This window comes from Schistocerca piceifrons, chromosome 11 (assembly GCF_021461385.2).
Source record: "Schistocerca piceifrons isolate TAMUIC-IGC-003096 chromosome 11, iqSchPice1.1, whole genome shotgun sequence".
Classification (NCBI taxonomy): domain Eukaryota; kingdom Metazoa; phylum Arthropoda; class Insecta; order Orthoptera; family Acrididae; genus Schistocerca; species Schistocerca piceifrons.
In genome coordinates, this window is record NC_060148.1 from 68363410 (window position 1) to 68387471 (window position 24062).

At 41.6% G+C, this 24062-nt stretch overlaps 1 protein-coding gene across 1 annotated transcript in view; it reads left to right on the forward strand.

The window, feature by feature from the left end:
- The first annotated feature begins 543 nt into the window (after window positions 1-543).
- LOC124719701 (ankyrin repeat domain-containing protein 2B-like) overlaps window positions 544-24062 on the forward strand; it is an 82415-nt gene continuing 58896 nt past the window's right edge. The window contains exon 1 of the mRNA XM_047244907.1: window positions 544-736. Within this exon, the coding sequence (XP_047100863.1) occupies window positions 544-736 (193 nt within the window). The remainder of the gene's footprint in view (window positions 737-24062) is intronic.

The following is a 24062-nucleotide window of genomic DNA, read 5'->3' on the forward strand; positions in this document are numbered from 1 at the left end:
CATATTTGTTGAGTTAATCCATCGGTAAATGATTTTGATTAGTGAACATTAGCCTTCTCACTTTAAATAGAGATGTTAAGAGATAGTGAGAATCATTTTGCTGCCAAAATATTTTGAGATTCTATATTTGTTGTTCAGGGCAAACCTCCGTTCGAAGGCTTGCTACATTGTGCTACTGTTTCGTGTCCTGTTTGCGATACAGGTTTTCGTACCAAGTAAAGTCACATACAGTCGTTAATGATCAGTGTAATCACTTAGTTCCACTTTGCCTGGTTAGGCTGCAGACCTTTCTTTTCATTTACTGCATTAGAGATTACTGCAGTATTAACTACCATAACACTAGTTAGATTCCGGCTATTTCGGCTACTGGTGTCTAACAAAATGTGATCTTTCGTTTAGTGACAAATAGCCTGATACCTCTTTTGTTGCGCTCGATCACGGTCAAAACTAAATTACTTCCATAGGAGTGACATTATCGGCAATGTGCTCTTATGGTGTCAGAGGGGCGTATTGTACTTGTGTTTATGCATAAGACAAGCGTCAATGACTGACAGTGGTACGCACTTGGGCAGACATTCCTTTGCCACTGTGGAGTGTGACCCGCTGCAGACACTGCCGCCACGTCCCGGCCCCCGGCTCCCATCTGGGGGCGTGGGGGGCGTGACGGGCATGGGGGGTGAGGGGGGCGTGGGGGATGAGGGGGGCGTGGGGGGAGAGGTGGCGCGGGGTCGTGGGGGTGAGGTGGCATGGGGGGCATGAGGGCGTGGGGGTCGAGGGGGGTGTGGGGGCGTGGGGCTGGTGGGTGTGGGCAGCGTGGTGGGTGAGGGGGGGTGGGGGGGCGTGGGGGGCATGGGGGGTGAGGGGGGCATGGGGGAGTGGAGGGCGTGGGGGACGTGGGAGGCGCCGCCCCTGGGTCTGACCCCCATCCTGCTGCCTTCCTCCCAGATTTTGTCCCGACACCGAAATTAACGAGACTGGCTAAAGACTGCAGAAACTTAAGCCCATTCCTGTTCTGAACAAGATATAAACTTTCTTTTAGGACCTAATAATTGAAAGGCCCCCAAAGAATCCCCACACAGCCTCTATCCTGTCTAGCTCCCTTCTCCATCCATACAGTAAACTGAATTAACTTCATCTTTATTCTGAAGTAGCACTGAATTACTGCATACATGCTACTCAATTTATTGTCGTTCGTACATCTTTGTGATACAACCTTTCAAATGGGCAATGCTTCTCAGTTTCTTACCACTCTCCAAGATGCCCCTCAGCTCTTACGGTTGTGATGTACAAGACCAAGATATGTCTTTACGATGTTATGGGGAGCATGAGAGCATGCATGATACACTCAATTTCGGTATTGTTCTGATGACATTATCAGAACATAACTTCCAGCAGGACAACGCTCTGTTACTGCGCCATTAGGCTCTTCTCCTCCTTTTCTTTTACAGTGGCGCACTGGAACAGCTTCAGTATTGGTATGGTGGCGAACTGAATTGTAAAATAAACAGTGTGTGCCGAGTGGGTGGTTATGGCAGACTCGTGGCTGCAGGGAACGCGTTCCCCATTGTGCAGCCGACCTGTCGTAAGGGCGGGATTTCTTTCAAACGGACATCGCCTCACTCGTCACTACAGCACTGTCCTGTGGCGCTCGCGCAGAAACTTTACGTCTGCTGGACAGGGTAACCGTGCTGAGCTGCCACAGCAGTGTCCAGGGGTCGTCCAACACGGTCTGCCACCTCGTGTACAGCACGACAGATGTTTGACCAAAGGGTGGAGGCAGAGTTTCGTTACTCACCACGAGTGTTACACAGCTCCATCCCTCCATGAGGAGCCCGGCTTCGTTATCAGCAGCATACTGAACGTTACCCATTTTGTCGTTCATGTTTAGGGGAGTTATGACATAAATTAATCGTTTTCGTTTGTTGTGGATAAACTGAAATGTTGAGGAGGAACCCAACCCAGTCTCCTATTGCCTCTGCAACTCTGTAATTACGTTACGTACCAGCAAGACCACGTGCATCACGTACACTGTCTTATACAGCTCCACTACCACTGACGTACCTCACCTCACCTCACCTGGCCGTGACACACAGGGGCACACTGCTATGTCACGTTGTGTCAAATTCCAGCCCAAGATACCCCCACCTGTTTCGTAATGGATCAATAAAACTTGCTAGATAAATCACCTGGAAAGTGCCTGGCAGAGGGTTCATTGAACCACATTCGCACTAATCCTCTATTATTCGACTCTCGAACAGAGCGCCTAAAAACTAGCGCTTATACAGGGTGTTTCAAAAATGACCGGTATATTTGAAACGGCAATGAAAACTAAACGAGCAGCGATAGAAATACACCGTTTGTTGCAATATGCTTGGGACAACAGTACATTTTCAGGCGGACAAACTTTCGAAATTACAGTAGTTACAATTTTCAACAACAGATGGCGCTGCAAGTGATGTGAAAGATATAGAAGACAACGCAGTCTGTGGGTGCGCCATTCTGTACGTCGTCTTTCTGCTGTAAGCGTGTGCTGTTCACAACGTGCAAGTGTGCTGTAGACAACATGGTTTATTCCTTAGAACAGAGGATTTTTCTGGTGTTGGAATTCCACCGCCTAGAACACAGTGTTGTTGCAACAAGACGAAGGTTTCAACCGAGGTTTAGTGTAACCAAAGGACCGAAAAGCGATACAATAAAGGATCTGTTTGAAAAATTTCAACGGACTGGGAACGTGACGGATGAACGTGCTGGAAAGGTAGGGTGACCGCGTACGGCAACCACAGAGGGCAACGCGCAGCTAGTGCAGCAGGTGATCCAACAGCGGCCTCGGGTTTCCGTTCGCCGTGTTGCAGCTGCGGTCCAAATGACGCCAACGTCCACGTATCGTCTCATGCGCCAGAGTTTACACCTCTATCCATACAAAATTCAAATGCGGCAACCCCTCAGCGCCGCTACCATTGCTGCACGAGAGACATTCGCTAACGATATAGTGCACAGGATTGATGACGGCGATATGCATTTGGTTTACTGACGAAGCTTATTTTTACCTGGACGGCTTCGTCAATAAACAGAACTGGCGCATATGGGGAACCGAAAAGCCCCATGTTGCAGTCCCATCGTCCCTGCATCCTCAAAAAGTACTGGTCTGGGCCGCCATTTCTTCCAAAGGAATCATTGGCCCATTTTTCAGATCCGAAACGATTACTGCATCACGCTCTCTGGACATTCTTCGTGAATTTGTGGCGGTACAAACTGCCTTAGACGACACTGCGAACACGTCGTGGTTTATGCAAGATGGTGCCCGGCCACATCGCACGGCCGACGTCTTTAATTTCCTGAATGAATATTTCGATGATCGTGTGATTGCTTTGGGCTATCCGAAACATACAGGAGGCGGCGTGGATTGGCCTCCCTATTCGCCAGACATGAACCCCTGTGACTTCTTTCTGTGGGGACACTTGAAAGACCAGGTGTACCGCGAGAATCCAGAAAGAATTGAACAGCTGAAGCAGTACATCTCATCTGCATGTGAAGCCATTCCGCCAGACACGTTGTCAAAGGTTTCGGGTAATTTCATTCAGAGACTACGCCATATTATTGCTACGCATGGTGGATATGTGAAAAATATCGTACTATAGAGTTTCCCAGACCGCAGCGCCATCTGTTGTTGAAAATTGTAACTACTGTAATTTCGAAAGTTTGTCTGCCTGAAAATGTACTGTTGTCCCAAGCATATTGCAACAAACGGTGTATTTCTATCGCTGCTCGTTTAGTTTTTATTGCCATTTCAAATATACTGGTCATTTTTGAAACACCCTGTATCTTTCCGTGCAATCTCTGATTTCCCTTATTTTATTATGATGATCGTTGCATCGGGGCTTAATTAAATAGAATAATTTTAATTTTCGTCGCTGACTGTCCGGTTACTCAGTCTCGTAACCGGTTGGCCCTGACTAATATTAGTACGCAATCTGACTGCATAGAATAACAACAAAGAATGAAAGAAAACTTCCGTTAACACAATTAATTAATTAAGTCCCCAGCAACTATAAAACCTACGAAACAACAAAACACACGTGTAACTGTTCTGTGTATGGAAGTGTGATTCAACGTACGCATCTGGCACGGTTCTTCCTCAATAAGACAAGATATTTTAAGCACCATTTACACTGAAATAATTAAAAAAAACAGAAATACTATGATTGCACATAGGAACCAGAATTACACTCTAATACATGAACACAAGCCAGATGCTTTGTTGACTGAACCTGTGACCAAGAGTCATTGTTAGTTAGGACATTTGAAATAAAAAAAATTTTCTTTACCTTCATATATATTGACGAAACATACGCTCTGATCATTACAACATCTGCAATCGAACAGCATCGGCTGTCTAGCCCATCAGAACAACTGCATACAACATGCTCACAACTGGTCACGGCTACATCAGAACTCCTACTGCCCACTTCTCGACAAGCACTCTCCACTACCACTTCTCAACAAGCACTGCCAGTGGAGGCGGCTGAATAATACTCTTTGGCGCAATCTCTGGCGCTGTGACTCAGTGTAGCCACCTTTCATATGCCCCTCCTCCACGGGCTGAATTTGATGGTATTTTTGCCAGCATTGGTGGTGAAAATACCACCAAATTCGTCCAAAAAATACAGACAGCAATTAAAAAGGAATATTAATAAGTAAATATCACATAACTAAATAAATTTCGGCTTTGCACTGACCCTTCACTAACCTAATATATAAAATACAGTAAGTGATACAAATGCTTGCATACATATGATTTTACATAATAGTTTACACAAGTATCATGTGGTTAAACAATTCAATCAATAGCGTTAGCAATGACGAATAGGTGCAGGTAAGAGTCTCATAACATCTCATAAACAGTAAACACCCAAAAAATCAGTTTATACAAATATTCACATAAAATCCTTTCAGTAGTTCAATAAACAAGTAGGACTCCTCAGAGCAGTTGACAGTTCCAACAGTAACACCCAGCAATGATCAACAGGTGCAAATAGCAGTCTCATAACATTTCATCAGCAGTATTTAAACAGCTTCAACAGTGGCACCGAAAAATGTTGAACAGATGCAGACACCAACAAGTGACATTACGTCAGTAGAAGCAGTTTCATCAGTGGCACCCAGCAATGTTGAACAGGTGCAGACACCAACAAGTGACATTATCTCAGTAGAAGCAGCCCATCAGTGGCACCCAGCAATGTTGAACAGGTGCAGACACCAACAAGTGACATCATTTCAGTAGAAGCAGTTCCACCAGTGGCACCCAGCAAAGTTGAGCAGGTGCAGACACCAACAAGTGACATTATGTCAGTAGAAACAGTTCCATCAGTGGCACCCAGCAATGTTGAACTGGTGCAGGTAACAGTCCATAATATTCACTATCACTAATTAGACAGTTCATCAGAGTTCATCAGCAGAAATTAAACATCTCCTAGTGGCACCCATCATGTTGAACAAGTGCATGTAACAGTCCATAATATTCACTATCACTAATTAGACAGTTCATCAGAGTTCATCAGCAGAAATTAAACATCTCCTAGTGGCACCCATCATGTTGAACAAGTGCATGTAACAGTCCATAATATTCACTATCACTAATTAGACAGTTCATCAGAGTTCATCAGCAGAAATTAAACATCTCCTAGTGGCACCCATCATGTTGAACAAGTGCAGGTAACAGACCATAATAGTCACTATCACTAATTAGACAGTTCATCAGAGTTTCTCAGCAGAAATTAAACATCTCCAAGTGGCACCCGTGAATGATGATAGGTGCAAGTACAAACAACAGTTTTAATGCACACACAATTGCTTTTACAAAATTATTATCAATGCTCTTACACTAAACATACAAATTATAATAAACACACAAATGATATCAGATAATTGTCATATTAAATATTACAAATACACAAATATCAGTAAACCTTTAATATATATGGGTGTCAGTGCAAGCCACAACAAACAAGTAAAATAATATTTAGGAGATAGGCCGGTACCAATTATTTAGGATTAGGAAAGGAAAACACACAAAACACACTCACTCATCTTTCATCCACATTAAGTACTACTGTGTAATTGAATAGTGTTAACTGTGTAAATGCAATTCTGTCCAAAATTTTATGTTCAACTTGTGTATCAAGTATAGTGGCAGCAATGTATAACAGTCAATAATAGTTAGTCAACGTCGTAGTCATCATGTCAAGACCAATGTTTGCCAAGCCAAATCAAAATGTACGGTTGCTGAACAACTGTCAGTGTGCCAAGATATGCAATCTTCTTTCCACTTGAGTGTTCTAGTCTGCCATCTTCATCCTCCTTGTTCCATATAGACCAACAAAAAAAAATGCTCCTCACTTACTTCACCTCTTAACCACCAAAACTCCAATAATCATCAGGATCACATAATCTTAATACTTCAATAATACCTCTTACGTCGATACGCATAAACCTTATCATTAATATCATTTACCTTACCTCTTGTCCACCAAAACTCCAATAATCATCAACTTCACACAATCTCAATACCGCAATAATACCTCTTCAATACGTCGATACATATAAACGTTATTACCAATATCATTTCACTTCCATAACAACTCTTTCCTCTAGTCAGTCTCCTCGAACAAGTGCAGACAAAATCCTAGTGCAAACTTCAATTTATCATCCCATGCAATCCGAAGACACAATGTCCACACACAATCTCTGTGTAGTCCACCTGAGCCAAATCTTCTACTCATTATGAATTACAAAATACATTTTGGTTACCTTGTCCATCATAAAATAAAAGAAATGCATACATGACCTCTAACAGCCTTCAGTTTGAATAACTTTCAGTAAGTAGGTGCGAGTACGTAGTATGAAAGATCACATAAGACTTTGAGTGAATAAATCGTAATATTTCACAGTGTGTACACCACTTCAAGAATCATGGCAAAACAGAAGCAAACATGTGGAGTATTTCTTGCGTCAAGTGTCACTCACTATTTTAATTGCTCACGAAGAATGCAGTGTAATAACTGTCAATGGTCTAAACCTAGTGTTGGTATTTCATGTCGTTAGCTTCTTTTCTATTAGCATAAATTTATACAGCTTCCATAAAACCTCCAGCTCATGTAAGTTCATGAAGTTTCTTGTACCAATGTCGTTCGTAGAATTATAGCAGTTCATTTTCTTATCTTAAAATATAAGGCACTAAGCGTAAGCAAAACATGCAATAGCGAGTAAATATACCAGTAGAGAACAGAATGTCAACAAGTGGATGCAGCACAATCCCTACAACGAGGCTCTGCCAAGCGAACAATCTATAATTAATACCATAGTGTGACCTAAACTCTATGTTCGTATACTGTACATCAGCATTTCTATATACCAAATTAAAGAATAGTTATGACAACAAAGCAGAAATGTGTAAATATGCAATCCATACGCAATGCAGCAAATATATATCTCACATAATAAACAGGTCATTAGCATCATATCAGCATAAGCAAATAAATGTTCATATGTAATCTTAATAAGTAAACATGAAGGCCCAAGCAGATAAATCACAAAGTATAACTTACATACATAACCATATCAGCACAACTAATCAGGTGACAATTATAATTTAAATAAATAAGCACAGCAGACACATAATTTAAGAAAATGTGACATCAGTGAAAAAGCAGAGCAGCCAAGCGAGGCATAATATACACAAGTAATAACCCTGTTCATTAATAAAACGTTGTCAACATCAGCAAATGTACGCAAGCACGTCGCTTCACAAGTAAATTCATAGAACATAAAATTTAGCACAAAGTATAAATCACATAATCGCGAGCAGCAAATTACGCCTAAAGTACGTACCTAAGTGGAAATATGTTACCTGAAAAATAAACTGAATTAATAGTTACCTTTTTAGTCTATTACTTTCTTCTTCGAAATGACATTCTTCCTGAAATTTTCTCGATAGCAAGTCCTCTTAACGTCGGACACACACAGAATTTACCTGAAGATCTTAAATATTTTATACAACCGTATCCTGAAAAATACTGAACGTTAATAACATAATTTATCAAGTCACTATAGCTTTATACTGAATTTAACCAGAGAAATTAGACTGTGTATTTGTTTACGGCTGTCAGTGCATTCGCACTGAGCGCTCGATCAGCTGTAGGCGCGTGACGTAGGAAGTAATTGTTTGCGGTCAACGACTGCCTTGTGCGGCGCGCAGACTTGACTGTTGCTTTGAGTATGTGGCGCCGCCGGAACACGGCGCGGTATCCTTGTACTCTCTGCGTGTTTACATGCAACTGTTAGTTTCTCAAAAGTATGTCATTCCACAACAATTTTAACGTTAGATATATGATGTATTCCCTTAGAGCGTCGAGATTTGAGAGTTTCTACTTCGACAGTGTTATCATGAATAATTTTGCGAACTCTATATGGACCGTTATAAAGCAGAAAAATTTGCGACACAAGCCTTTTCTTTTATGAGACAAACGGTGAGACTTAATTAACACCTTTTGACCAACTGACAAGGTTTTTAAACGACCAGGACGTTTAGCTGATTTCTCTCTTCTAGCAGCCGCAGATGCAATATTTCGTAGAGCCAGGTTGAGAACTTCAGAATGTCGCAGTTTTCGAGTAGGTGGAAAAGGAACGATTTCAGAAATGCGATTTGTTGGTGCTTTATTTTTTAATATCAATATAGGCGGTAAAGAAGTTGAATCATTAGGGAGTTCATTCAGAATGTTTTGAAAAATATGAAGATACTGATCCCAAGTTCTGTGATTCTGATGACAATAAAGACGACACAATTTATTGATTTCCTTCATCCATCTCTCTGAAGCGTTAGATTGAGGGTGAAAAAGTGAAATGAAGATTGGTTTAATCTTACGACGCCGTAGAGTATGAAGCCAAATTTTAGAGTGAAACTGTGATCCATTATCTGATATAACCTTATCAATATGACCCACTTCTTTAAGAAAATGTTTGATGAAAGCATAAGATACTGATCGAGCTGTTGCTTTGCGTAAAGGTGTAAAACACACATATTTTGATGTCAGTTCCACTACTACCAAAATGTACGCAAAACCATTAGTAGAACGAACCACTGGACCGAACAAATCGACTGCAGCCATGTCCTTTAATTTCGCTGGAATGATAGGAAACAACGGTGCTCTGTGAGAAACTGTTGGCGGCTTAGCCTTTTGACATAATTTGCATTTGGCAAGAACAGATCGAATACATTTTTCCATATTACTGAAGTAGCAATTTTCTCGTAATTTATGAAAGCATTTTCTGGGACCAAAGTGTGCATAACTGAAATGTGGGTACCAAATCAATTTGTTAACCCATTCATCAGGAATACAAACTAACCAAACAAAGTTGTCGACCGATTTTCGTTTAAAAAGAATATCATTGCGAACTAAATAATACTGTCTGATCGCTACGCTTTCCTTTCTCCTCCACTTCTCTTTAATGTCCTTCCAGATTGGATCCTTGTTTTGCTCCTTAGCGATGTCCTGGAGCGAAGACGAAATAAAATTTTCGAACGCAACACCTTGAATATACATCAAACAATAATTGTTTTCTTTGCAGTCCTCTTCAGCACTTTGTTTCAAACCCATAGGTGCACGTGATAAAGCATCAGCAATAATATTTGAAGAACCCTGTATGTAAACAATACTAAAATCAAATTCCTGTAGATACAGCGCCCATCGTGACAATCTTCCATGAGTTAATTTTGTTGACATAAGAAATTCCAGAGCTCGATGATCGGTGTAAACCTTAGTACGTCAGCCAAACAAAAATGTGCGAAATTTTGTGAAAGCCCATACAACAGCCAAAGCCTCAAGTTCCGTAATCGAATAATTCTTTTCTGATTTAGAGAGGACACTACTTCCAAATGCAATAGTTTTCTGTACTACAACGCCGTTTTCTTCTATCTCTTGAAATAAGTGTGCACCTAGGCCTTTGTATGATGAGTCCGTCCCCAAACAAAAATCTTTGGATAAATCCGGATGTGACAGAAGTGGAGCAGCAACTAAAGCATCACGAAGTTGTCCAAATTCTGATTGAGCTTCCTCATCCCAATACCAATTAGATTTCTTTCCGGATAGTTCACATAAACGAGGTGTGGCCAAATTGTCCAATGTAACAAAGCTTCTGAGAAAATTACAGACACCAAGGAAACTACGAACATCACGTTTTGTAGTAGGAACAGCATAATTACGAATAGCGTCTAGTTTCTCTGGATCAGGAAGAATACAGTCTGTAGAAATAATATGACCAAGAAATTTCACCTGAGAACGACCAAATTAAGATTTTTTCAAGTTCGCTGTAATGCCAACTCTTGCAAAAATACGTAATAATGAATCCAAAATTTTGTTATGCTCACTTCAAGAACGTTTAGCAATAAGAATATCGTCAACATATGAAGTAATATTGTCACGAAGATAAACAGGTAAAATTTCGTTTAAACTACGAATGAATGCTGCTGAAGATACAGTAAGTCCAAATGGTAATTTCCGAAATTACTTTTGGGTAAAATAGTCATATCCGGTTATTTTTTACCGTTTCTCTAGATAGATTGATAGTCAGAGAGTTGTTTTGATAGATACAAAGAATAGTAAAAGAGTAGACAGCAGTGCAGAAAACTAAAAGGGAAATAGCACTACTACAGCTCGGGGCCCTGTGCACGCTACGGCACATATTCACTTAGTGTAGTGAATCCCCTGAGGACTTAAATAGCCGCACATAAATTCCAGTTTGTGACTTAGTGGCCAATTTGGTGGAAGTGCGTACATAAATTGATCTAACCATGAACATGGATGTATATCGTTCTTAGAATTGCGAAAGATCTTAAATTTCCGAACAGTTAAGAAGTGTTTATAGTCAAAGTTTTCTCCTCGTGGCGACAAAGACCTACCACGTCTGTCCCAGTCCCAATGTCGATTATTGTCAAGTTCGCGCACCTGGCGCTCTCTTGTTGCATCTCGTAAATGAAATAAATTATTTTCTTCAAAGCCCTCAGCTATCTGTAATTCTAAATTTCTTCTGCAGTCTTTTCCTACGATTTCACCTTCAATTTGTTTGACTTGCTTTTGTAATGTCTCAAATTCCCTTTTAACGCGTTCATTAAATTTTCCCTGATTTTCAACATGTTTATTTATGTTCTGGTACTCTTCGGTTTCTGCAAATGGCAATGGAGCTGTATCATCCGAATCTCTGTCCCCATGTAAACTAAGATTTGTCAATTTATCTGAAATCTCCTCAACTCTTTCCGATAAGTCACTTATTTTTTCTTTCTGTTTATTTACTTCTTCCGTAAGTGTCGTGACTCGGGTTTCATTATTGACACATTCAGTAATTAACTGTTCATATTGTTGTGTAAGGTTATTTATTCTGTCATTTGGTACGGATTCCTCGATTCTTTCAAGCATTTCTTCCTTATCGTGTGCACGTTGCAAATCTAACTCTGAAAATTTTTGTACTATCGCGCGATCTTTTTCTTCCTGTTCTCTATCCTGTTCCTTTTGTCTGATTTCTATTGAAATTAATCTATTATTGTGAGCATTCAAAGTCGGTTGTACTTCTTCTCTAATTTCTTTCTTTGATTCATCTTTCATGTATTTGAAACATGTCCCTATTCGTGAGCCTAACCGTGTTGCCAGTGTTCCCATCTCTGTTTTTAATTCAGATCTTAACTGTGATCCCAGTGAGTCTAACCGTGTTTCCAAAGTTCCCATCTCTGTTTTAAATTCAGGTCGTAACTGTGATCCCAAAGTTTTTAATTCAGATCTTAACTGTGTTTCCATTTTTCCCATCCGTGATCCCAAATTTAATATAGCACCCATCAACTACTCCATATTAACTGGTTCGAAATTCTTTTTGCCCCTAACATATCCCGCTAAACCAGCTTTCTTCGTCATAGCTGTAAAGCTATCTGTGTTCGATTCCATTCCAGAATCTTCTGTCGTTAATCTCGTATTCTGAAAATTCTTTAATTGTGAAAAGTTTTGAACTGGTTCTGGACTATTTTCCCTGCTTATTAAATTGTTTTCTACTTCATTATTCATCATACTGTTCTCCTGTGTTGGCGAGTTCGCCATGTTAACAATTTCATCATTCTCACTATCCATCATTTTTGCCTTTTTCATCGATCGCGTAGTCATTTACAAAACATACAAAACTTGTCACTATACTAAAATTACACACACTATGACACTTTATCACCAACAATACCATTCACACGAAATGCTTCCCTCAAACACGATTAACGAACAATTGAAATCTTCATATTTGCACAAAATTGTCAAACGCGTATACAAGACATCAAAAATTAAATTCTGCAAAAATACCATTAGAAGAAAGACAAGACAACTGCAAATGTTCAATTACCAAATCTACACATGCAATATTCTATTACTACAAATTACTACAACAATACTACTGTCTGCTATTTTTACTATCAGAAGATTCCAAGGGACGATCCGAAGCAACGGTCGCCACGTGCATGGGGGCTTAATTAAATAGAATGCAAATAATTTTAGTTTTCGTCCCTGACTGTCCGGTTACTCAGTCTCGTGACCGGTTGGCCCTGACTGGTATCAGTACGCAATCTGACTGCATAGAATAACAACAAAGAATGAAAGAAAACTTCCGTTAACACAATTAATTAATTAAGTCCCCAGCAACTATTAAACCTACGAAACAACAAAACACAAGTGTAACTGTTCTGTGTATGGAAGTGTGATTCAACGTACACATCTGGCACGGTTCTTCCTCAATAAGACAAGATATTTTAAGCACCATTCACACTGAAATAATTAAAAAAAAACAGAAATACTATGATTGCACATAGGAACCAGAATTATACTCTAATGCATGAACACAAGCCAGATGCTTTGTTGACTGAACCTGTGACCAAGAGACATTGTTAGTTAGGACATTTGAAATAAAAAAAAAAAAAAATCTTTACCTTCATATATATTGACGAAACATACACTCTGATCATTACAACATCTGCAATCGAACAGCATCGGCTGTCTAGCCCATCAGAACAACTGCATACAACATGCTCACAACTGGTCACGGCTACATCAGAACTCCTACTGCCCACTTCTCGACAAGCACTCTCCACTACCACTTCTCAACAAGCACTGCCAGTGGAGGCGGCTGAATAATACTCTTTGGCGCAATCTCTGGCGCTGTGGCTCAGTGTAGCCACCTTCCATCGTTTCTCCTTAAGTAGGTCGGCGTCAACAGAATATTTTCGTATTCGGCGTAGAATGTTGGTGAATGAAATTGCGTGAGAAGGTCTCGCCGCAACGAGAAACGCCCTTTGTTTTAATGTCGCCCACTCCAAATCCTGTGTCACTTGCACGACACTCTTCGCCCTGTTTTTCGGCAGTACAAAACGTGCTTCTCTTCTTTGAACTTTCTCTACGTCCTCCGTTAATCCTATCTGGTAACGGTCCCGCACTGTGCAGCAGTACTCCAAAAGAAGACGCACAAGCGTAGTGTGGGCAGTCTCTTTAGTAGATCTGTTGCATCTTCCAAGTTTTCTGCCAATAAAACACAGTCTTTGGTTTGCCTTCCCCGCAGCGTTTTATGTGTGTTCTTTCCAATTTAAGTTGTTCGTAATTGTAATTCCTCCGTATTTAGTAGAATTTACGGCCTTTACATCTCACACTGAAGTCCGTGCTAAATTTCGAGCTTATGCAAAATATCGCCAATCGTGGTAATTTTGCGTTCGTTTAAATTTGGTCTGCTTTCTTCGTTGTTTCTGCGACAGTCTTCCGAACTGTTTTGCGATCCCAGTTCCGCCTCTTGTTAATTTATTTGCTATAAATTTCTCAATTTCTGTCGACACTATTTATTTGAATCAAGTCAAATCTGGTGTACACTTGCAGTATTAATTTGGAAGGGTGGAGATTGTCTCTGAGGAAGACGTCAAGCAAATTTTTATCTGCTGCTTTGAATAGATAAGTTTTCCGTTTATTTTGGGGGATTTCGGAGCTACGACAAACTTCTGTTACCTAAGCCGTGTATCGGTTTTGACGCTCATTAATGTGATTATTTGTTGCTAAGAGGTCAAGTGTGTATTCACAACTGTTTGCCATTCGAATGGGCGTATGAACTAATTGTTCGAAATAATTTTAAGACAACGCTTTTAGCAATATCGGGTGATGCATTGTGTTTACCTCCGGATTTAAACATGTACTTTCGTCAACATATCGAGGTTAAATTGAGGTCACTACCAACTACAGTCGTGTGGGTAGGGTACGTGATTTCCAGCAGAACACTGCTCCTTTATTCAGTTTCCTCGTTAAACATCATGGAGTGCCCAAACGTTGCTCAGCTTGCAGGGCAGTGACAGCACCCACGTACAGTCTTAACCTAAACGTCACTGCCCTCGGAGAACTGCACAGGGAGTAGAACACACCCACTTCTCCTGAGGCCGCCAGCACTTCATGAACTCGGCGTGTTCTCCCAGGTGGACAGCGCCCACTCAGTCTCTGGCCGGGTTACACAGCGCCGCACTCTTACGCACGCCCAGTTCTGCCGTGGAGCGACAAGCATCACCAGTTGAGTACCATGTTTCGGCGAAACGTAAGCTGTGGAAACATCTGGTGTTTGATGAGGCAACGGTGAACCGTGGAAAATTAATCCTGCTGTTTCTGCAGCACTTCTCAGAAGTTCAATGGGACATGTTCTTCTGTTCTTCCAGCACGGCAATGCACCTTAATTCATTACTGTGTCACACAGATGCAGAAACCCAGAAGCACTTCAGCGGCATAAACTGCCGACATAGGACATCACGTCGTGGGGAACCGTACACTCTGTTTTTCATTGTTAGCACACCCTTGGCAGCCCCTCTCAGAGATCCAAATGCAGAACTAATGTGGAACTATATGTCGAAACAGATATCGGCATGACGCTTTTTCAATTATTCGTTCTTTGTTCGGAGGGCGCCAGTCTCTTACTCATCTCTGCTGACAGTAAAAGCGGTAAGCGGTGCGACATTTGCAGTTTAAAGGCTCGCACTGTTTTCTTGCTCACCACTGGACTACCTCTACTGTTCCAGTGCCTCTCGCAAGAGGGGTGTTGGGTGGTGTTTTGTACGCAGTATCTTCTTGTTTCAGAAGACTACCTCCGCAAGATCGCTTCGGAAGTGGCCACACCCTGAGTTCACGTCATCGTCCTGCAGTGTGTTTTGTGTTAAGATATCTGCCATATTTCTGCTGCACGTGAACAAGTAAACAAGAGACAAAATCCATCAGTATGAAGATCCATAGCGATTAACACCTTGATTTCGGGCCTGATATGTTGTCATTTAGTACTCGAGATACAAGATTAAACTGAAACACAGTTGGGTAATCAGTTATGGCGAGGTGGTGCAGTAGGGAGGGTGCTGTTGACGCAGCCACGTTACAATAGCAGCGTCGATTCATTTATTCTCATTTCGTGTAAAAATCCCTTCGACACCAGAGCGGCAGAGAGTCTTCGTCACCGCGAGCTGCTGGATGCCTGTCTGGACACAGCCACAGGGGCAGAGGGGCGCAGCTTAGGTGGACACGTAGTGTGCGTACAGGGAGAAAGAACCACCTGGCACTGAACCACGTACACTGTCTTCAGCTCCAAATAAAGGCGTTCCTTCCAGTTTTCTCCGATAACGTTCATCATTAAAATTCTGCAACTAGCATCACTCCATAAACTCCAAAACATGACCGACTAATTGTTTTCATCTTACTTTAGAACTGACTGTTGTTATGGGATACCATTTAAAGCACAAACAAATAGTGAAAATCATGTTAATGCTGGAAAACATGGAAAATACTCAGGCCAATGGCACGGTAAGGTCAGTAAGCCCCTGGACACAGTAGTATGGTTTCCGCAGGTCTCAGAAGATGGCGTCAGCACTAAATGTGAAGGCCTTGTCGTACAGAAGACAGTACACTCACGCCACGGGGTGGCAGTCTGACGTCACGAGTGGCCTTCACGTTCTTCGTGGATGTCACGCTCTTAACAGCGAACTTCTGGAAGCGATTTAGGTCACTTCATGAAGCTGGCGGCGTGTCGACCAGAATGATTCCCCTCAAACCAGTAAGGAGACACTCCTCATTGCCGTGTAGGCCGTGCTCTCCGAAACAACTTTGACGCCGAATAGCATTATTTCCTAAGCCACCTTCAAATGTCATAAGTGTCGCGGCTAAAATTATTTGATGGACATAAACAGTCTTAGAAATAAACGTCGAAAACACAATTTATTCTTTGGGCTAATGAAATCTTCTATTAATGAAGATGGCGACGCTTTCGTCTCAAGTTTACATAAATGCTTATATTTCCAGACATATACTACGACAATTTTTACTGCGGATTCGTGTAGACAAAATAGCAGTTTCTGTGGCGGGAGCATTTGGTACTGTTTCCTGCTGTCTTTCATGCAATTGTCAAAAATGGTTCAAATGGCTCTGAGCGCTATGAGACTTGACATCTGACGTCATCACTCCCCTAGAACGTAGAACTACTTACACCTAACTAACCTAAGGACATCACACACATCCGTACCCGAGGCAGGATTCGAACCTGTGACCGTAGCGCCGGCCGCGGTGGTCTCGCGGTTCTAGGCGCGCAGTCCGGAGCCGTGCGACTGCTACGGTCGCAGGTTCGAATCCTGCCTCGGGCATGGATGTGTGTGATGTCTTAGGTTAGTTAGGTTTAAGTAGTTCTGAGTTCTAGGGGACTGATAACCACAGCAGTTGAGTCCCATAGTGCTCAGAGCCATTTGAACCATTTTTGTGACCGTAGCGGTCGGGCGGTTCCCGACTGAAGCGCCTAGAACCGCTCGGCCAGAATGCAACTGTCAAATCTTCTAGCGGAGCGTCAGTTTGTCGTTGTGGCCGTACAGCTCACACAGTTCGTAGTTTCTCTCGTAATGCTTACACTCGTACGGTACTGGTCAGATGACACGTGGCCACTGCAGACTATCGACAAAACGCGAGTGTCGTGTTTGGCCAGCCCTGCTGTCCAGTCTCCAACTCCCTCTCAGCAGACGTCAGCCACCTGCCACCAGACTTCAGAGTACCCGTGGTACACCAGCACAGCTGTGCGGCAGTCTGTAGCCACAGTCCTCCGTTTGTCCATTCAGTACGTACTCAAACCGCCTGCTCTGGTTCGCAATCTTTAATTCCTCCTACATCTGCTCCCTCCGCCTGTTACGTCCCACCCTTAAATCTGTTAAACTTTTTTTGGGTTCCTCGGAGAGGATGACGTATTGTGTACGCGTGTTTCGCTACGTATAACTTCTCGTAATTAGAGAGCTCCTTGAAGCTTGCCGTGTATGTTTTAAAAGATTCTCCCAGGCTCTGGAACGTACTCAGCATCGAATTTTAATGTTACTGGCATTTAAAAAAGAATGTAATATTAAATTTATTGCTTTTACTGGTGGCAAGCTTCTAAAATGATAAAATGGTGCACAGAAAATTTTTACTTGTCGATAACGAAATTATGCATTCCGCCAACCAGCATCAGACCGACGAGAACGTAGGCCGAAGGCATTGTTTAGAGGCCAGAGATCGATCTAAAAATTAGGCAGTCTGCGTAATTACGCTGCTCGGATACTGATAAGAAAGACCGGTAAAGGAGATCTCAGGGACGCTGAAATAAAAATTTTCTAAAGTAGTTGCCGACAGAACACAGATTTCTAAAATGTGGCATAGTAATTTGATAAGTGGGATTAATGATAAAGGCAAGTACAGTCTTAATTAAAACACGGCTTTTGAAATTAATTTAGCGTAATTATTTGCTAAACGTTACAGAGCGTCACTTACATTTTCGAAACAGCCATCGAAAACAACCGAGAGAGAGAGAGAGAGAGAGAGAGAGAGAGAGGGAGAGAGAGAGAGAGAGGGGGGGGGGGCTCACAGATCCTGCTTTTATGTTCAAATGTGTGTGAAATCTTATGGGACTTAACTGCTAAGGTTACCATGTGAAAAAGGTTGAATAATCAACGAAAGGATAACGTTCTACGAGTCGGGGCGTGGAATGTCAGAAGCTTGAACGTGGTAGGGAAACTAGAAAATCTGAAAAGGGAAATGCAAAGGCTCAATCTAGATATAGTAGGGGTCAGTGAAGTGAAGTGGAAGGAAGACAAAGATTTCTGGTCAGATGAGTTCAGGGTAATATCAACAGCAGCAGAAAATGGTATAACAGGTGTAGGATTCGTTATGAATAGGAAGGTAGGGCAGAGGGTGTGTTACTGTGAACAGTTCAGTGACCGGGTTGTTCTAATCAGAATCGACAGCCGACCAACACCGACAACGACAGTTCAGGTATACATGCCGACGTCGCAAGCTGAAGATGAACAGATAGAGAAAGTGTATGAGGATATTGAAAGGGTAATGCAGTATGTAAAGGGGGACGAAAATCTAATAGTCATGGGCGACTGGAATGCAGTTGTAGGGGAAGGAGTAGAAGAAAAGGTTACAGGAGAATATGGGCTTGGGACAAGGAATGAAAGAGGAGAAAGACTAATTGAGTTCTGTAACAAGTTTCAGCTAGTAATAGCGAATACCCTGTTCAAGAATCACAAGAGGAGGAGGTATACTTGGAAAAGGCCGGGAGATACGGGAAGATTTCAATTAGATTACATCATGGTCAGACAGAGATTCCGAAATCAGATACTGGATTGTAAGGCGTACCCAGGAGCAGATATAGACTCAGACCACAATATAGTAGTGATGAAGAGTAGGCTGAAGTTCAAGACATTAGTCAGGAAGAATCAATACGCAAGGAAGTGAGATACAGAAGTACTAAGGAATGACGAGATACGTTTGAAGTTCTCTAACGCTATAGATACAGCAATAAGGAATAGCGCAGTAGGCAGTACAGTTGAAGAGGAATGGACATCTCTAGAAAGGGCCATCACAGAAGTTGGGAAGGAAAACATAGGTACAAAGAAGGTAGCTGCGAAGAAACCATGGGTAACAGAAGAAATACTTCAGTTGATTGATGAAAGCAGGAAGTACAAACATGTTCCGGGAAAATCAGGAGTACAGAAATACAAGTCGCTGAGGAATGAAATAAATAGGAAGTGCAGGAAAGCTAAGACGAAATGGCTGCAGGAAAAATGTGAAGACATCGAAAAAGATATGATTGTCGGAAGGACGGACTCAGCATACAGGAAAGTCAAAACAACCTTTGGTGACATTAAAAGCAACGGTGGTAACATTAAGAGTGCAACGGGAATTCCACTGTTAAATGCAGAGGAGAGAGCAGATAGGTGGAAAGAATACATTGAAAGCCTCTATGAGGGTGAAGATTTGTCTGATGTGATAGAAGAAGAAACAGGAGTCGATTTAGAAGAGATAGGGGATCCAGCATTAGAATCGGAATTTAAAAGAGCTTTGGAGGACTTACGGTCAAATAAGGCAGAAGGGATAGATAACATTCCATCAGAATTTCTAAAATCATTGGGGGAAGTGGCAACAAAACGACTATTCACGTTGGTGTGTAGAATATATGTCAGGCGATATACCATCTGACTTTCGGAAAAGCATCATCCACACAATTCCGAAGACGGCAAGAGCTGAAAAGTGCAAGAATTATCGCACAATCAGCTTAACAGCTCATGTATCGAAGCTGCTTACAAGAATAATATACAGAAGAATGGAAAATAAAATTGAGAATGCGCTAGGTGACGATCAGTTTGGCTTTAGGAAAAGTAAAGGGACGAGAGAGGCAATTATGACGTTACGGCTAATAATGGAAGCAAGGCTAAAGAAAAATCAGGATACTTTCATAGGATTTGTCGACCTGGAAAAAGCGTTCGACAGTGTAAAATGGTGCAAACTGTTCGAGATTCTGAAAAAAGTAGGGGTAAGCTATAGGGAGAGACGATCAAGAACGAAGTGCTCGTATTAAGAAGGGTGTAAGACAAGGCTGTAGCCTTTCGCCCCTACTCTACAATCTGTACATCGAGGAAGCAATGATGGAAATAAAAGAAAGGTTCAGGAGTGGAATTAAAATACAAGGTGAAAGGATATCAATGATACGGTTCGCTGATGACATTGCTATCTTGAGTGAAAGTGAAGAAGAATTAAATGATCTGCTAAACGGAATGAACACAGTATGGTTTGAGAGTAAATCGGAGAAAGACGAAGGCAATGAGAAGTAGCAGAAATGAGAACAGCGAGGAACTTAACATCAGGATTGATGGTCACGAAGTCAATGAAGTTAAGGAATTCTGCTACCTAGGCAGTAAAATAACCAATGACGGACGGAGCAAGGAGGACATCAAAAGCAGACTCGCTATGACAAAAAAGGCACTTCTGGCCAAGAGAAGTGTACTAATATCAAATACCGATCTTAATTTGAAGAAGAAATTTCTGAGGATGTACGTCTGCAGCACAGCGTTGTATGGTAGTGAAACATGGACTGTGGGAAAACCGGAACAGAAGAGAATCGAAGCATTTGAGATGTGGTGCTATAGACGAATGTTGAAAATTAGGTGGACTGATAAGGTAAGGAATGAGGAAGTTCTACGCAGAATCGGAGAGGAAAGGAATATGTGGAAAACACTGATAAAGAGAGGGGACAGGATGATAGGACATCTGCTAAGACATGAGGGAATGACTTCCATGGTACTAGAGGGAGCTGTAGAGGGCAAAAACTGTAGAGAAAGACAGAGATTGGAATACGTCAAGCAAATAATTGAGGACGTGGGCTGCAAGTGCTACTCTGAGATGAAGAGGTTAAGCACAGGAAAGGAATTCGTGGGGGGCCGCATCAAACCAGTCAGTAGACTGATGACCAAAAAAAAAAAAAAAAGCTTACACACTACTTAACCTAAATTATCCTAAGGACAAACACACACCCCCATACCGGGACCAGCTGCACAGCGACATCACTAATCTCGTCCTGAACTGGAAATTCTCTCTCCAGTGCGACGCGCCGCATTACTTAACGACATTATGTTGTCATCGGCCGCATGTAATAACAACGCATTTTCGTCCACATAACTAATTTATTCATTGGGCTGAATCTAAGTGCAAATAACTTTCCTCCATCCGATGAACTCAGATCTGTATAACCCTCAATATATTGGACCACATGGACAATCCCCTCATTTAAATGTGAAATCAGCTGTTAAAAGCAATTCATTAAAATTTATAACCACCTCTTGCACCTCGGCAAATTTGGTGGTTTCACGCATCGATTTATTTTCGAGTTCCAGAAACTTAACTTTTTTCATTTCATTCCTTTCTGTGAGAAGCAAATATTACGTCCCACGGTAGGGCTTCAGTTACGTGCATGAGTATTATTTCATAGCATCCACTGTTACAAAAACCTTCTCTGGGTCGGAACGTAAAACTTGTACGTCCGCTAACTTGAGATCAAGAAATACCGTACTATTATTGCCACAAAATCATCGCAATGCAATCTCACTTAGTGGTGCACAGACGATTATACGGTAATGTAGTCTTGTTTACTGCATGACGCACTGCAGTTACCAGAAAATTAGCTCTGTATTGCTGGATAATGACCTACAGACCACATTTAGATCTTTCTTTTTGTCTTGTTGGTCATCACATCCTGGACTGGAAGGACCCGGGTGATTCCCCGCAAGCCTGGGATAAGGATAGGTACTGAAAGGGTACAGAACCGCCCGACATTGAAAATAGGTACAACATACTTCATTATTTTTGTCAGAACAACACTTCTTTTTGTAAAATAACTCAATTTCAATTAATACAGCGAAGCCGGATACCAGTGTGGGAAAGAATGACAATTTATTTATTTAATTGATCACATGTGCACTCCCACAAAGTAAATCCCTACATCCAGTTTGGTGAGATCTGTGAAATGAATGAATGTATGGTCGTCTGCTAACCGCAGATAGTGAATGTGAATATATGATCATCTTTGAGTCGATCCTTTGGCCACCTTTGGTGGGACCAAAGAGATGAAATTTACCAGAGCTTTGAGCGCCTGAAATGTGGCTGACCAATACGATAGCAAGGTGCTTCCCCCACCTCGACAGAGATGGGAGAGAACCTCAGGAACGGCCATGTTTCAGCACTCTGCCGCTGGATCTTGTGCTGTTAAGACCTGTTTTAGTTGTGCTCCGTAATGACGAAAGAGTGGAGACATGGTATGCATGTGGAATATTTAAGAGTAGTTTGAAATAATAATTTCTCTATTTCAGGAACTTTTGTGGGGAGAATTAAATGTCAGGCAATAAGTTGAAATACTTCCGTGTGCTTAAGTTAAGCTGAATTACTAGCGTGTGCACAATAAGTTGAAATATTTAAGAAATAGCGTGTGTACCATAAGTTGAAATATTTAAGAAATGGCGTGTGCAGGACTTGAAATTAGAGACGAGTACTTCCACGTGGTGAGTACTGTGTGAGTCTCAATCTGTGTATGAGACAAAGGATAAAGAGAAGTACTCGTCCATGGTATCACTTGAGGACTCGCGTGTGTGATGTTCTTAATATTACTTTGCGTGATATGATTCCGTGTGACGCTTGATTCAAACTCTGAGAGAGAAGCAAGGTGAGTCAGCCGCCTATCCAGCAACGCCACTTGGCTTGCATTGCACAGGAAGACGTGCAAATATCTCCAGAGTTCATAGTAGGAAAGTAGAATTACAAAGTGGGGCAGTGTCGTGTGAAACTGGCATAAATATTAATTGAAGTGGGAAAGCTGAAAGTGATAGTGTTGTGACTATTTAGTGTTTTATATTTCTTATTGCAGTGTGATGTATGTCATGTAATTTGGGTATGTGTGGTTTGCATGGGAGAGTAGCGAGGTAGTTTCAAAAGATTAGTGGGTTATGCTTGTTCCTTCGGTACCGCTCGGTCAGGAGGAAAGTTTAATGATGATGATTGTGAGAGCCGAAGCGTGAGGTATAATAAAAGATCCACCATCCTATCCAGAAAGTGCACTGCAGCGGTTAAAAATAATTACGAGACCATAATATAGAGATTCACCATTGTAAAGCCATGCCCACTGGGCGGAATTTCTCACGTGTTATTGTTGTAGGTTATAGAATTTGTGTGTTTAGGTTAGAGAATTTATCGGAATAAATAAGATAGTGAAAAGAAAAATATTGGTGACCTTTCCTTCGAATTGTATGTTGTAATAATGTCCCGAATTTATAATGTGTGCGCCATTCATATTCAGTGCGGTGGTCACGTTTCGATAAAAGCCGTTAAATAAAAGACAAAAAGAAAATGTGGTATTGCCAGTGCGTAGTGAACAGTCAGAGTTCTGTAAATTACTGATAGTCAGATGCGTGTTTCCGTTGCGTAACTTAAGTGTGAGTACTAGAGTTCATGTTACTCGATAAATAAGAATGAATCCACTCGCTTGGCAGACCACTCATCTTGCAGGCCTGACTGCTTGATGCCACAGTATGAGCAAGGCATGTGGGTGCCTCTCAGTACGATACTATGGGATAATAACAAAATGTGCAAAATATTAATTTTCTGTGGTTTATATGTATTATTAGGTAAATATAGTTCCAATTACTTCTAACAACTGAAAAGCTAACTAATGAAAAAAAATTTTTTAGAGAGTAGAAGTTTCAGCTAAGCTGTCAACAACTCGATCCTGAAAGATTCGGTTCCCATTATCCTTGATCAGGTCTAATTTAAATAATCAACGAATTCAGCAGTTCTGCCCCCAGTAAAGACCTAAATCTCGTCTTAAAGCGCTTCAGTGCACTGAAAATCGTCTTTCAGAAGTCACTTGCGTCAACGAAATTGTCAGTATTACACAGTAACTCAACGTACAGGTTGGACAATGCACCGCTGTGCTGTGTCATACTGTGGCAAAAGTTTACATGCACGTCGTACGCAACTTCGCCAGGCGTCAGAACCTCTTCGGGAAAAACAAATGACGTCCTTTGCAGTTTGGTCCAAGCCGTTTTCGATCGGCGTCTTGTTCCTCTGAGAATATGCGCCATTCACGTCTTGTTTCCTAGGTGGAACGTGTTGATCCCAAAGAGTTTCAGACGGTTCGTTAAA